We start from the raw sequence: 13895 nt of genomic DNA on the forward strand, positions 1-13895 counted from the left end.
ATGGCCACGCCTCAGAGACGCTGGACACTTCACAGCCCAGCACACGCCCTGTGAGCAGGGGCCAGGTCCAGCCCCAAGAGACACCCCCTCCAGGAGAGACCCTACCAGTCGGGAGCTGAGCACCTCAACCCCTGGTAGCCGACGTCCTCTGGCTTCTGACTTGGGGCCCGCAGATCTCATCCTCATGGAAGCAGCGTGGTCCTTGGGGGCCTGCGTGGGCTCAGACCAGCTGCATCTCCACGGCGGGCTGGCCTGGGAACCGAGCTCTGTGCGACGCAGGGTGTGGCTGGGAGACGCGCCTGTCCTGAACACAGGCCAGGCCAGGGGCTCAGGCTGCCCCCGCCCCTGTCGCTGACCTACCACAGGGACGTGAAGCCCACCCAGCCCAGCGACCTGGCCTTGCCCCGGCAGGGCCCACTTGCAGGCCTGCCTCTCTGGGAACATTCAGGACACTGGGCTATCCCGGCACCCTGCTGTGCTCAGGGAGGGTGACAAAGGAGCAGCCCAACCACTGCCCTTCACCTCTGAGCGCCGCCCCGCAAAGCCCCCTTGGGAGCATGGGCCTCTGGGACCTGGGAGGCACCTGGCTGCTTTTTGGGTGGCAGTGAGGGGCGGCCCCCAGAAGGGGCGGGCCGCTTGTCTTGCTGGGCATATCAGCCCATCCACCCACCGACGGGCCAGATGTCCGTGCGGTGCCCCGGCCAAGCGTGAGCTGGTCTCCGTCTCCCTCCCTCCCCCACAGGCTGGACCAGTCCATCGGGAAGCCCTCCCTCTTCATCTCTGTCTCAGGTGGGTTTCTGCATCGAGACACCCTGGGCGTGGCAGCCCAGGCCGCACCCTCCTACCATCCCTCCACCCACGCCTGCCTCTTCCACCATCAGAAAGTGCATGTCTGGCAAGGAAATCCAGAGAGGGGGGCAGGTAGACCCACCCTAGGCAAATTGGCTTCAGACATGATTTACAAGGGATTTTCAGCTAGTGCAAGAACCTGCATGCGTCCTCACAAATGGCAGGCTTTTCTAGGCTACGGATGTGAGTGTGGAAACGTGACCAGGACCCTGGGAAGGTGGGGGCCTGGGAGTGGGGTTGGGGGGGTGAGCAGCCAGCTAGAACGTTGGGGAGCAAGGTGGGTGCCGCCCTCCAGCTCTGAGGCTCGGCCTCATGTCCTCCGGAGGGGGGCTAGGGGGTCACACCAGGGAGGGCAGGGCCAGGCCAGTTCCTCGGGGTTGCCCTAGCCCAAGTTCAAGTGGGAGGTGCAGCTCACTCGGGGACAGGGCGGCAGGGGCTGCAGGGGCGACAGGCCTCCTCGGCCAAAGCAAGTGCCCCCTTGGGGCGGAATGTCACCGTTGTACAGCGGGCACCAACTCAGGCAGCCCCCGGGCAGGGTGGGTGCCCGTCCTCTGAGGCTCTCGGAGGTCACAGAACCGGAAAGAGCCCGCGCCCGGCCCACCCACTGCCGCCCCTGAAGTTCTCACCACAGAAGAGCTTCTAAGAGACATTCCCATAGGTTCAGGCCTTTGACCCTCACTCCCTCACCCCCATCGCCCTTCTCCCCGAGTCCAGTCGGGGTCACCTGCCCACCCCTCCCCATCTGCCAGCCCAGGCGTCCCTGACTTGGGTGCTTTAACCCCACAGAGAAGAGCAAGGACCGAGGCAGCAACACGATCGGTGCCCGCCTGAACCGCGTGGAGGACAAGGTAGGCGCCCGAGCCCACGCCAGCTCTCGCGGGCCACGCAGCGTCGCTGCTGGTGGGCGGCGGGCAGCGGCCTTGGGGCCCAGACGGTGCCGTCCACAGCGGCGTTTCACTCTCCAGCTCTGTCCTGAGCGTGCAGGGCTTGGATGGTGCCCTAGGTGTCTGGGGTCTCCCTCCCTCCCTCCCACCTGTGCTCGGTGTGGGCTCCCTGACGTAGGGCTTCAGCTCCTCTCTCATGTGCACTGGGCGTCGGTCCCCGCGGGAGGAGGACGCTGAAGGCCAGGCTGGTCTTAGACCTCTGACAAGTGGCATCATTATTGGCAAGTGGCACCGAGTGCCCGCAGTCCCTCCCTGGCATAGCTGAGGACCGCCCGGTGCACGCCGAGGTGGGCAGTGCTGTCCACACTGCCTGCGGCTCCCTCAGCCCCCAGCCCGCTTGCACTCAGGGACTCAGAGGTGCCGACAGGGACACGAGGGTGCATCAAGTGCGGAGGAGGGGGTGTGGGCTCCAGGACCCTCCTCCGCAGGGTCCTGACGGCAAGGGAGGTGGGGAGTGACGGCCGAGGCCCTGCTGGCTGTCTGGTGGGATGTGGACGCCGTGCTCCCTCCGCTCCAGGGCACCGGCAGCCTCAGTGGCCGGGACACCCCAGTCCCCGCCGGGCTCTGTGCCCGCGGCCCCGCCTCTCAGCTCCGGAACCCCTTCCCAGGGCATCCTGGGAGCCTCGGAGGATCTGTGGAATGGGAGGGGGCGGCCTGCTGCCCTTTGAAGTCTCCGTGGTTTGGAGCAGGCTGTTATCTTGCCGAACAGCTCGTTCATCTACATGGACTTTATCTGAAAGCAGCCGGGGGGCTAAAAATAGAGGAATTTCGGTTGAGCAGGGATGCGTCCGACTCTCGGTTTCCCGGGCAACGCCTGGCTCTGGCCCGTGTCCATCTCTGCTGCAGCTGGGCAGGCGGGCAGGGGCACAGCTCCGGGTTCCTGCCCCACCCACCCTGGCCTGGGCCTGCAGGACGACCCTCTGCCCACCAGCAGTCTTCCCTGGCCTGGGCGGGTATGGGGCCACGATCCTGTACGTGGGGGAGGGCCGCTGTCCAGGTGCCCACGGGGGCTCTCCCTTCGGGCCTGGCCCTCTAGGGCTGTGTGACGCCAACACCCTGACCCCGCCGGAGGGCTGGCCCGTCTCGGTCAGCACAGGCCTCGGCGGGCCTGGTGGCTCTCCTTTGCCCAGGCAGGTGGTCCAGTGGCAGATGCCCTGTCTGGCGGGATGGGTACTGAAACTAGGAACGGTCAGCTCCCCAGGCTGAGCGGCATCAGAGGCTCTGGGGCCCGGACTCCGCCTCTCTGGTGACCCGTCCTTGGCTTTCACTCTTCTTCTCGTGTGGGACCAGGGACTCCTCGGGGCTGACACATTCCAGGAGAAGCAGCAAGTAGCCACGCCCAGTACAGCAGACCAGGCACCTGGCTGGGGGGACCGGTGGGGCGGGGCTTCCAGACATCAACGGATGCAGAGGTAGAGCCGGGGAAAGGACCCAGGGCCCCCCACCCCCACCCCCGCCTCCTTGCCCAGCTCTGGCCAAGGCAGCCTTCACTGACTGGCCCCCGCCGCTGGCAGGGGTCGTGGTGGCCCAGGGGCGCGTGAGCCGGCCCCCACCCAGCAGCCCTGGGAGCGCCCCGCTGCCCTGTCATCCAAATGCGCTCACCCCTCCTCAAGTCCCCGCCCTGGTCTGGTTCTGTCCCCTGTCCGACTGTCCTGGGCCTCTCTTACGGCTCTGCCCACTGTTCCTCCGGACAGGCCACCCCTTGAAACCTAAACCAGAGCCTGGCGTCCTCTGGGGGTGATGACGGGTAGGAGACAGGGTCCCCTGGAGCCATCTGGCAACCGGTGGGGGTCTGAGAGCCAGGGCTCAGCCCTTGTCCAGCCAGGGTCGGTGTGGTGGGCTGAGGTGCGGCCCACGTTGGCCTTGGGGGTACAGAATTATGGGCCCACATTTCTTCAGATCTGAACAACAAAGGGAAGGGTTTTCTGGAGTCCCTGATCCCTGGGGGCAAGGTTGGGAGCAAGGCCCCTGGTGGCCTCCACCGTCAGGCTCTGCGCCCGGGACAGGGGCCGTTTCTGCGCAGCAAGGATTCCGGATGTTCCGCACACACTCAGGGAGATGGGCTCTGTGTCGCCTTTGTCCCCATCCTGCCTCCCAGGAGCTGGTTCCGCCCAAGAGGCACAGTCATGCCCCCAGGTCTCAAGGCAGGGAACAGGCCGTGCTCCACGCTGAATCTCTGCCCCGTGGACACGTGCTGGACCCGGGCAGAGGCTGCCGTGGGCCGGCGTCCAGCTCAGCCTGCCCAGCCCCGCCCCCGCTAGCCGATGCCCCCCTCGGGGACAGACCCTGGGAAAGGGCCCCGCCGGGCCCAGAGGGCACAGTGGCGTGTCCCAGGCCCCACGTTATCACCGCAGCCATCGGGACCATAAACAACCCCCCTCGCAATCCTGCTGACTGAGGGAAGTTGGGGGCAGGAAATCCAGCAGCCGTCCAGCCCTGGGAAGCCCAGCAGGCCTGCAGTGGTGGCAGTGCCAGCCGGCCCGCCAGCCCCAGCCGGAGCCCCGGACCTCCCCCAACCCCACTGGGCTGGCCTCAGGCCGGAAGGGAGCCTGGCCCCCAACTGCTTCCTCATCTCAGCTCAGGCCCTCCTCGGTGACGGCGGTCCCGGCCCGGCGGCTCACTCAGCCACAGGACGAGGGGCTTGGGGAGGAGGGGGAGGGGACTTCGGGGGGCACAGCGGCTGCCCCCATCCCCGTCTTGGGAGCAGGTCATTCTGAGGGTCAGTGGCCGGGCTGTCCACTTGCAGGGAGTCACCTGGGGTGGGGGAGGCCAGCTCAGCTTGTGCAGGGGGGCCTCTGTTTCCCGGCAAGGAGTCCCCTTCCCATGTCCAGTCCAGGGGCCACATGGGCTGGAGCGCCCGCCCCCCCACTTCCTTCTCTCCGGGGTCCTGCAGCCTCGTTGCAGCTCGCACTCCTGCTCAGAGGCCCCCACCCGCCCTCAGGATGCCCCCTGGCCCTGGCCCGGGCTGGCTGTGCGGGCCTGCCTCGCTCTGGGGGCATGGGGAGCAGACACAGCATTCCCCCACCACGGCCTGCCACCCACTGGCCCCCTTAGTTGTGCGAGGAGAGGGCTTGAACTGCTTTGTCACATTGCGTTCTCTACTCTGGCAAGGACTCGTTTGCCCAAATGAAGTCTCTTTTACCAGTGGGGAAACTGAGGCCCGGAGAGGTTGAGCGGTTGCCTAGTTAGCTGGTTAGGTAAAGAGCTGGTCCCGGCAGAAGCCACAGACAGAAGGGGAGGAGGTGGAGAGAGACGGAAACCTGCCTGGCTCTGGGGGCATGGGGAGCAGACACAGCATTCCCCCGCCACGGCCTGCCACCCACTGGCCCCCTTAGTTGTGCGAGGAGAGGGCTTGAACTGCTTTGTCACATTGCGTTCTCTACTCTGGCAAGGACTCGTTTGCCCAAATGAAGTCTCTTTTACCAGTGGGGAAACTGAGGCCCGGAGAGGTTGAGCGGTTGCCTAGTTAGCTGGTTAGGTAAAGAGCTGGTCCCGGCAGAAGCCACAGACAGAAGGGGAGGAGGTGGAGAGAGACGGAAGAAAGCAGGAGAGCATTGCCCAAACAGAAGGGGTCTGGTTGAGAAGAGGCCACGCAGGAGCACTGAGGGCCAAGGTGAGGGCAAGCAGCAAGGTCCACGGGCGGCAGCGGTCAGATTCCGACACGCCAGGCCCTGGGACGGGTCCTGAGAACGCGGCCCCCAGCGCCCCGGCCCCTCCCTGTCAGGGCTGCTCCGGGGCAGGGACCCTGCGGCTCTCTGGGGACCCGATGGAGAAGTCTGCTCCCACCTTCCTCCCCCAGCGTGTATTCTTAGCTCCATCCCCAGGACCTGCTGCAGTGTTTACATTGAGCCCTGTTTATTTTGCAAGCTCAGCTCACGCTGCTTTTGCTGATATGAGGAACACAGTGGGCTGGGAGAATTTCTTTCTTCTCTGTTTTTGCCGGAAATGTTCATGGCTCAGAGCCGGACACAGGGAGTCCTGGGTTTCCAGGCCCCAGTTCAGAGACTGTGGGTGGGAAGGGCCCCCCCAACCCCCCGAACATTCCTTCCACCGCCCCCCGGCCTAGAACCCTGGCCAGGCACACCTTTCTGCCTGATAGGAATGCCCCCCAGGCCGGGCTCCCCAGCCCCTGTCCTGGACCAGGTAGGCCCCGGTCACCCAGGACCTGGCGTCTGCCCCAGACCCCCGTCCTCCCGCTCTGTCCCCCTCCCAGACTCCTCCGGCCACCAGGCCTAAAAGCAGGACCCCGAGTCCTAGTCATCCCAGCCACACCCCCTGCTCCTACCACCACCCCGAGAGCCCCTCAAAGCTGCTCACCCTTGCACACCAGCTGCACGTCGTCCCCGCTGAGTTCAGGCCTTTATCATCTTGGGCTTAGATTATTTTTCCAGACATCTATGTGGCCTCTGGCCTCTCCCCACCACACACCAGTCCTTCACGTTGTATAAGCTTCCTTAAACACTGCTGAAACCCTCCAGCTAATATTTTCCTCAGAGTTTTTCTGTCCACGTCTGTGGGTGAGATACGTACTTACACTGTCCTCGTTGGGTTATGGTATCCAATGTATGTGAGCCTCACAGAACGAGTCGAGACGTGTTCCCTCTTCTTCCATATTCTAGAATATTCGGTATAGGGTGAGGATTCTCTTCCCCTGAGTGTTTGGGGAAACTTGGAGGGGAAGCCACCTAGGCCTGGTGCGTTCTTTGTGGGCAGGTTTTTCATCGAGTCAATGACTCGGTTGGTTATGGGACAGTTGGGGTTTTCTATCTCTTCTTGTGTCAGTTTTGATAAGTTGCATATTTTAAGAATTTGTACGTTCCCTCCTAGTTTTCACATTTATTGGCATTTATTATCATTTTAGCATCTGTCCCATCAGTGGTTAGGCCCCTTTTTTATTGCCAATATTGTTTGTTTGCGCTTTCACTTTTTTCCATTGGTCAAGCCTGCCAGCTAGTTGATGATTTTATTCACGTTTTCAACAAACTTTTGACCTAGTCGATCCTCTCGTTTGTCGGTTTTGTTTTGTTTCTTTCACTCCTCTTTATTTTCTTCCTTCTATTTACTTGGGCTTAATGTGTTACTCTTTCTTTAACTTCTTAGGTTGGATAATTATGAATTCTAAAACTTTCTAGATTTCTAAGGTGTGCATTTAAGACTATCCTTTTATTTTTCTCTAAATACCACTCAAACTTCACCCCGCAGGTTTTGATATATAGCGTTTAATTTTAATGTTCATTCACGCCAAGATTTTTCTAGTCTCCATTATGACCTCTTGTTTATCCCAGGAGCTATTTTGGAATAGGATTTTTGTCATTGTTATAATTGTTATTTCTCTGTTGTCAGAGAAAGTGATCTGTAGGGTATCAATCATTTTTTTAAAATAAATTTGTTTATTTATTTACTTTTGGCTGCATTGGGTCTTCGTTGCTGCGCGGGCTTTCTCTAGTTGCAGCGAGCGAGGGCTGCTCTTCGTTGCGGTGCAGGGGCTTCTCATTGCGGTGGCTCCTCTTGTTGCAGAGCACGGGCTGTAGGCACGCGGGCTCAGTAGTTGTGGCACATGGGGGTCAGTAGTTGTGGCTCGCAGGCTCTAGAGCACAGGCTCAGTAGTTGTGGTGCACAGGCTTCGTTGCTCCGTGGCATGTGGGATCTGCCCAGACCAGGGTGGATTCTTAACCACTGTGCCACCAGGGAAGTCCTGTAGGGTATCAGTCTCTTGGAACATTTTGAAATATGTTTTACAGGTACAACATGTCATCAAGTTTTGTAAACGTACCTTCTGTGTTTGAATACCATGTGTATTCGGAAGTTGCCGGGTACAGTGTTATACTTGTGTTCATTAGAACGAGCTTGTTAATTGTTTTGTTGAGATCTATATCCTCACTGGAATGTTTTTATCTTACTTGATCTATCATTACTGAGAAATGTGTCGAAGTGCCAACAATTGTGGAGAATTTTTCTAGTTTTCTTTATATTTCTGTCAATTTTCGCTTAATGTATTTTTAGATCTTATGATCAGATACATATAATATCCAAATTTTTATATATTCACTGCTGGAGTCAATCTTTTCTAATTCCATAACACCCGCTGTCTCTCAAGTAATGTTCTTTTTTCCCTTAAAGTCTATTATCATTGTTAATACAAACCTAGTTTTGTTTGTAATCTTTTTTTTTAAGCTTTCTTTTGAGGTACAATTTACGTGCCATAAAATTCACCCAATGTAAATGTAGGCAACACATTTTAGTAAATTTCTAGTTTGGTGTGCAGCCGTCAGCAAAGCTAAGTTTTAGAACATTTTTCAACACCCCCAAATTCCCTCAATTCCATTTGCAATCATTCCCAGCTCCCACCGCCAGCCACACTCAATCACTGACCGGCTTTCTGTCTCTGTAGCCTTAAATTTCTATAAGGCTAGAAATTCCCCTTTTCTGGATGCTTCATATAAATGGAATCAGACAACTTGTGGTGTTTTGTGTTTAGTTTTTCTCACACAATGTAACATTCTTGAGGGTCATCTGTGCTGCATCCTGTATTTCTTTTCTTTTTAACACTGAATAGTATTCTGTTGTATGGATCAACCACATTTTGTTTATCCATTTGCCAGTTGATAGACGTTTGGATTGTTTCCAGTTTGGGGCTATTATGGTCAATGCTGCTCTGAACTTTTATCTACAAGTCTGTGTATGGACATATGTTTTCATTTCTCTTGGTCAAGTTCCTAAGAGGGGAATTGATGGGTCATATGGTAAGTTTCTGTTTAACTTTCTAAAAAACTTCTAAACTGTTTTCCAAAGGGTCTGTACCATTTTGATTTCGCACCAGTAATGTACAAAGGTTCCACTCTCTCTATATCCTTGCAAATACATGGTATGGTTGGCCTTTTTTCTTTTCGCCATTCTAGTTGTGGGTTTGATTTGCATTTCCTTAATCACTAATGATGTTGAGCAACTTTTCATGTGCTTATTAGCCATTCATAGTCTTCTTTGGGGAAATGTTTATTCAACTCTCTTGCCTATTTTCTAATTAAGTAGTTCTGTTATTGAGTTGTAAGAGTTGTTTATATGTTCTGGATACAAGTCCTTTATCAGATATATGACTTGCAAGTATTTTCTCCCATTCTGCGGCTGTCTTTTCATGTTCTTAATCATGTCTTTTAAAACACAAAAGTTTTAAATTGTAAAAAAGTCCAACTTATCTTTTCTTGTATGACTCATGCGTTTGAGGTTACATCTAAGACCTGTTTGCCTAATCCAGGGACATGAACATTTTCTTCTATTTTTTTCTCATAGAAGTTTTTAGACTCAGCTCTTACATTCAGGTCTATGATTTATTTTGAGTTAATTTTGGGGTGTAGTATGAGGAAAAGTTTGGGTTTTTTTTTTGGTTTGTTTTGGTTTGGTTTTTGGCTTTTGTTCTTTTTGCTTATGGATATCCAATTGCCTCCGCACCATTTGTTGAAAACGTTACTTTTCCCCCATTGAATTTTCATGGCACCTTTGTCGAAAGTCAATTGAACATAAATATATGGGTTTATTTCTGGATTCTCAACTCTGTTCTATTGGTCTGTATCCCTATCCTTAAACCCACATTACACTTTCTTGATTACTGTAGCTTTGTAATAAGTTTTGAAGTCAGGTAGTGTAAGTCCTCCAATTTTCTTCTTTCTCAAATTCTTTGGCACATCCTAAGTGCTATGAATTTGTATATGAATTTTAGAATCAGCTTGCCAGCTTCTACCAAAAATAAAAGAGAAGAAGCCTGCTGGGATTTTGATAGGGATTGTGTTGAATCTATAGATCCATTTGGGAGAACTTGACACCTTAACAATATTGAATCTTCTAATTCATGAACATGGTATATCCTTCTGTTTGTGTGATCTATTTTAATTTCTTCCTGTGATATTTTATAGCTTTCAGTGTACACATCTTACATATCCTTTGTTAACGTTCCCCCTAAATATTTTATTATTTTTGATGCTACTGTTAGTGAAACTGTTTTCTTAATTTCATTTTTGAATGGTTTGTTACTCGTATACAGAAATACAATTAAATTTTGATATTAAGCTTATAAACCGTGACTTCATTGCTATTAATTTTAGTAAATATTGTTGTTATTGATTCCTTAGGGACTTCTACATACAGGATCATGTCGTGTGTGACTAAAGACAGTTTTAGGTCTTCCTTCCAATCTGAATGCCTTTAATTTCTTTTTTTTTTTTTTTTTTTTTTTTTTTTTTTTTTTTTTTTTGCCTAATTACACTGGCTTGACTGTCCAGTAAGATGTTGAGTGAAAGTGGCTAGAGAAGGTCTTACAGGGAAAAGTGTTCAGTCATCCACCATTAAATATGATGTAGATTTTCATTAGATGCTCTTTATCGGGTTGAGGATGTTTCCTTCTATCCCTGGTGTGTGTTCAGAGCTCTTATCGTGAAAGGATGTTAGGTTTTCTCAGTTACCCATTCTGCAGCTTTTGAGATGGTTACATGCCTTTTAGCCCTTATTCTATTAATATGGTGTGATACATTAATTGATTTGAGGGTGTTAATCCAATCTTGTATTTCCCACTTGATCATGACATATGATCTCTTTTATCTGTGGTTGGATTTTGTTTGCTAAGATTTTGTTAGGAATGTTTGTATCTATATTCATAAAAGATATTGTTCTCTAGTTTTATTGTGACTTTTTTTTCCGATTTTGGTGTCAGGTTTTCTAATTCTTGTCTTTTTAATCCTGTATACACATTTTAGGTGCCTGTTGCAAACACTGTGTGGCTAGGTTTCTAAAAAAATCATTTAACACATTTATACTTAATGTAATTTCCAATATATTTTGATTGATTTTCTAGCAATGTATTTTGTCCCTTTCACCTGTACTAAATTTTTTAATGTTTACTTCGGCCCTCTTTCTTGCCTCTTGTTGGATTGATGATTATTTCTCATTCCATTTTTTTCTTCTACTAGTTTTGAAGTTATATGGCCATTCTTGTAGAGGTTAACCTAGGACATTGTAAATGGTTATGTAATAGAGCCCTGTGCTATATTTACCCACATCTGGAATAAAATAAGGACCTTAGGACATTTTAGTTTCAATCTCTCCTGCTGACTTATATGTATGTCTTGTTGTATACTTTAGTTCAAGCATGATTAGTAGTGTTTTATACAATCAATATGTGTTTAAACTTACCCACCTGTTTGCCTCTTTTGTCACTCATCATTTATTTTTCATCTCAGATCTTACACCTGGGGTCACGTTTTTCTGGCTGAAGTATTCATTAGAATTTCCTTCAGTGCAAATCAAAATCCCTCTGCTTTTATTTGTTTTTACTGTTGTTCTTAAAAAATATTTCCACTGGGTATAAAATTCTAGACCCTAGGTTACCAAAAAGATTTTCTGTTAACACATTGAACAGATTGTCCACCTGTACTTTGACTTCCATTGTTTCTATTGAGAACAAAGATGACAGTGAGTCATTGCTCTTTGGAAGGCAATGTATTTTTTTCTCTCTGGCTACTTTTAAGCTCTTTCCTTTGACTCTAGTGTTCTGCATTTTCACTATGTTGTGTTATTAGGCAGTTTCTTTTGTTCATTCTGCTCGGAATTCAGTGAGTTTCCTTAATCTGTGGTTGGTGTGTTGTGTCAGTTCTGGATTACACTCAGCCACTATCTCTTCATACTTTGCTTTAGTTCATTATCTCTTCTGTAGCTTTCATTAGACATTTGGTAGACCATCTCAATCCCCTCTGTGTCTCTTAGTGCCTCTCTCTCTCTCTCCCTTTTAAAAAAATCACTTGTTTCTCTGTACTGGGTTCTGGATAATGTCTTCTGATCCATCTTCCAATTCACTAGTTATTTCTTCAACTGTTTCTAATCTGCTGTTAAACCTATCCAAAGAATTTTAAATTTCAATGATTATTTTCCTATTTATGGAAATTCTATTTGGTTTTTTTTTTTTTTTTTATAAATTTATTTATTTATTTTTGGCAGTGTTGGGTCGTCATTTCTGTGCGAGGGCTTTCTCTAGTTGCGGCGAGCGGGGTCCACTCTTCATCGCGGTGCGCGGTGCGCGGGCCTTTCACTGTCTCGGCCTCTCTTGTTGCGGAGCACAGGCTCCAGACACGCAGGCTCAGTAGTTGTGGCTCACGGGCCCAGTTGCTCCGCGGCATGTGGGATCTTCCCAGACCAGGGCTCGAACCCGTGTTCCCTGCATTGGCAGGCAGGTTCTCAACCACGAGCGCCACCAGGGAAGCCCTCTATTTGGTTTTTATGCATACTTGATAGATCATTTTGTAGTATCTTTCTTTTCACTTGTATATTCAAACTTTTAAAAAATTTCTTGAAATATATTGAATATGGCTATTTTATATTTAATTTCTGGTATCTAAAGTCTTTGTGAATCAGCTTCTCTGTTTTTGTTTTTTCTTCTGGCTTTCATTCATGGTGTTTTGTTCCCTTTGAGGATTTCCTTTTTTTAATCATGAGTTCCTATGTCTTAAAATGTATCTGTGGGGATTTTTGAGGTCTAATGTGAAGTTGAGGTTCTTGGGGGGGCACGGGGGAATCTACGTTCACCTCTTCCTTTGCTATGCACATGGGAGTACTACCAGCCTGGACTATAAATCCTGGGCTCAACGTCTTCAAGACCACCCGGGTGGTGTGCATTTGGGCTTCCAAGCTGAGCATGGACCAGCTTGTGGATGTGACTTCTCAGGGCAAATATTGTTCCACTCCTGTTAGCAGCAAGACAGTTTTCTATACGGTCGTTTCAGGGACGAGGTTATTTCTCATTGACCTTTACACTGAACATAGAGCCCTTTGAAGGTTCCAGCTTTACGTAGGGCTCTGCTGTGACACTTCCCACCTGGGGCAGGTCTGGGCTTGGATACCTGGCTATCCATCACCTGTGAGACTGTGAAAACCAAAGCTCAAGTGTGCTCAGTTCATCAAATGCCTCCAGGACACTTCTTACCTCTGTGGGCTCCACTTTCACTGTACATTCAGCCTCTGACCTCTCTTACTTCCTGGCTAGCTCGTCAAGGCCAATGAGTCTCATGGTCAGACAAGCTCTTGCTCACTTACAGGGGACAGAGTCAGGGTTTGGAAGGTGGGATTTTTCTGGGCAGCCTGGGTCTGATGGCTGCCGTCCCAACTCCCTGTACTGATTCCTGACCTTCCCATGTTCCATCTCCCCGTGAAACCGGGAGCTACTGGGCCGTAGTAACGTGTCTTGTTCGTGCTGGTCCCTGGGGATCTTAGTGATCAGTAGGTCTCACGCTGGGACTCCAGTGGGGACTGGGTGGGGCCACCAGCCCTTGGCAGGCTGGACTGAGAAGGATGCCAGCCGGTCTAGAGCTGGGAGCCTCTAGACCAGGGGCCAGCAAACTGGGGCCCACAGACCAAATCTGGCCCCTGACCTAAAGAATGTGTGACAGAGACTGTATGTGATTCCCTAATGCCTATGACATGTACTATCTGGCCACTTACAGGAAAGTGTGCAAAGCCCCAGTTCAGACCAATGTTGTCCTGTAGAAATATAATGGGAGATATAATTTTAAACTTTCTAATAGCCACGTCAGAAAAAATAAACAGCTTAAATTCACTGTAATATGTTTTATTTAACCCAACAGATGAAGATATTATCATTTCAATATGTAATCAATACAAAAGAACGCTTAGGACGGTCCACATCCTGTCTTCAAACACCAGCGTGGGTTTTCGACTTAGAGCGCACCTCGCTTTGGATGCTCTCCTTTCATAAGAACTGCTTGGTCTGCATTTAGATATCACAAAATTTACAGTGGAAAAGGTGGGTTCTCATGCCTAAAGCATTCCGAGCAACCATAGCTAAAGTCTTCCGATAACTGATTTGGGGATCTGTATTTAAATTTAATTGTGAATTCGTTAAAATTAAATCAAATTCAGATCCAGTCCCTTGGTCTCACAAGCCACATTTCCAGTGCTTTTAGCCAAGCAGGTCTGGTGAACAGGCTGTTGAAGAGGCAGCTTCAGACTGTCACGTGCTTGTGGACGGAGGCGAGAGTGGTCCCCGGGCATCTGACCAGGCCAGGACCAGGGAGGTGCTGGGTGAACACCAAGAGGATAAGCAGA

General features: G+C 50.9%; 1 protein-coding gene across 1 annotated transcript in view; it reads left to right on the plus strand.

The window, feature by feature from the left end:
* KCNQ1 (potassium voltage-gated channel subfamily Q member 1) overlaps nt 1–13895 on the plus strand; it is a 364926-nt gene that overhangs the window by 292280 nt on the left and 58751 nt on the right. Inside the window, exons 19-20 of the mRNA XM_024749215.1 lie at nt 743–789; nt 1636–1697. Coding sequence (XP_024604983.1) covers nt 743–789; nt 1636–1697 — 109 coding nt within the window. The remainder of the gene's footprint in view (nt 1–742; nt 790–1635; nt 1698–13895) is intronic.

Source organism: Neophocaena asiaeorientalis, unplaced genomic scaffold (genome assembly GCF_003031525.2).
Source record: "Neophocaena asiaeorientalis asiaeorientalis breed wild unplaced genomic scaffold, Neophocaena_asiaeorientalis_V1.1 scaffold43, whole genome shotgun sequence".
Lineage (NCBI taxonomy): Eukaryota > Metazoa > Chordata > Mammalia > Artiodactyla > Phocoenidae > Neophocaena > Neophocaena asiaeorientalis.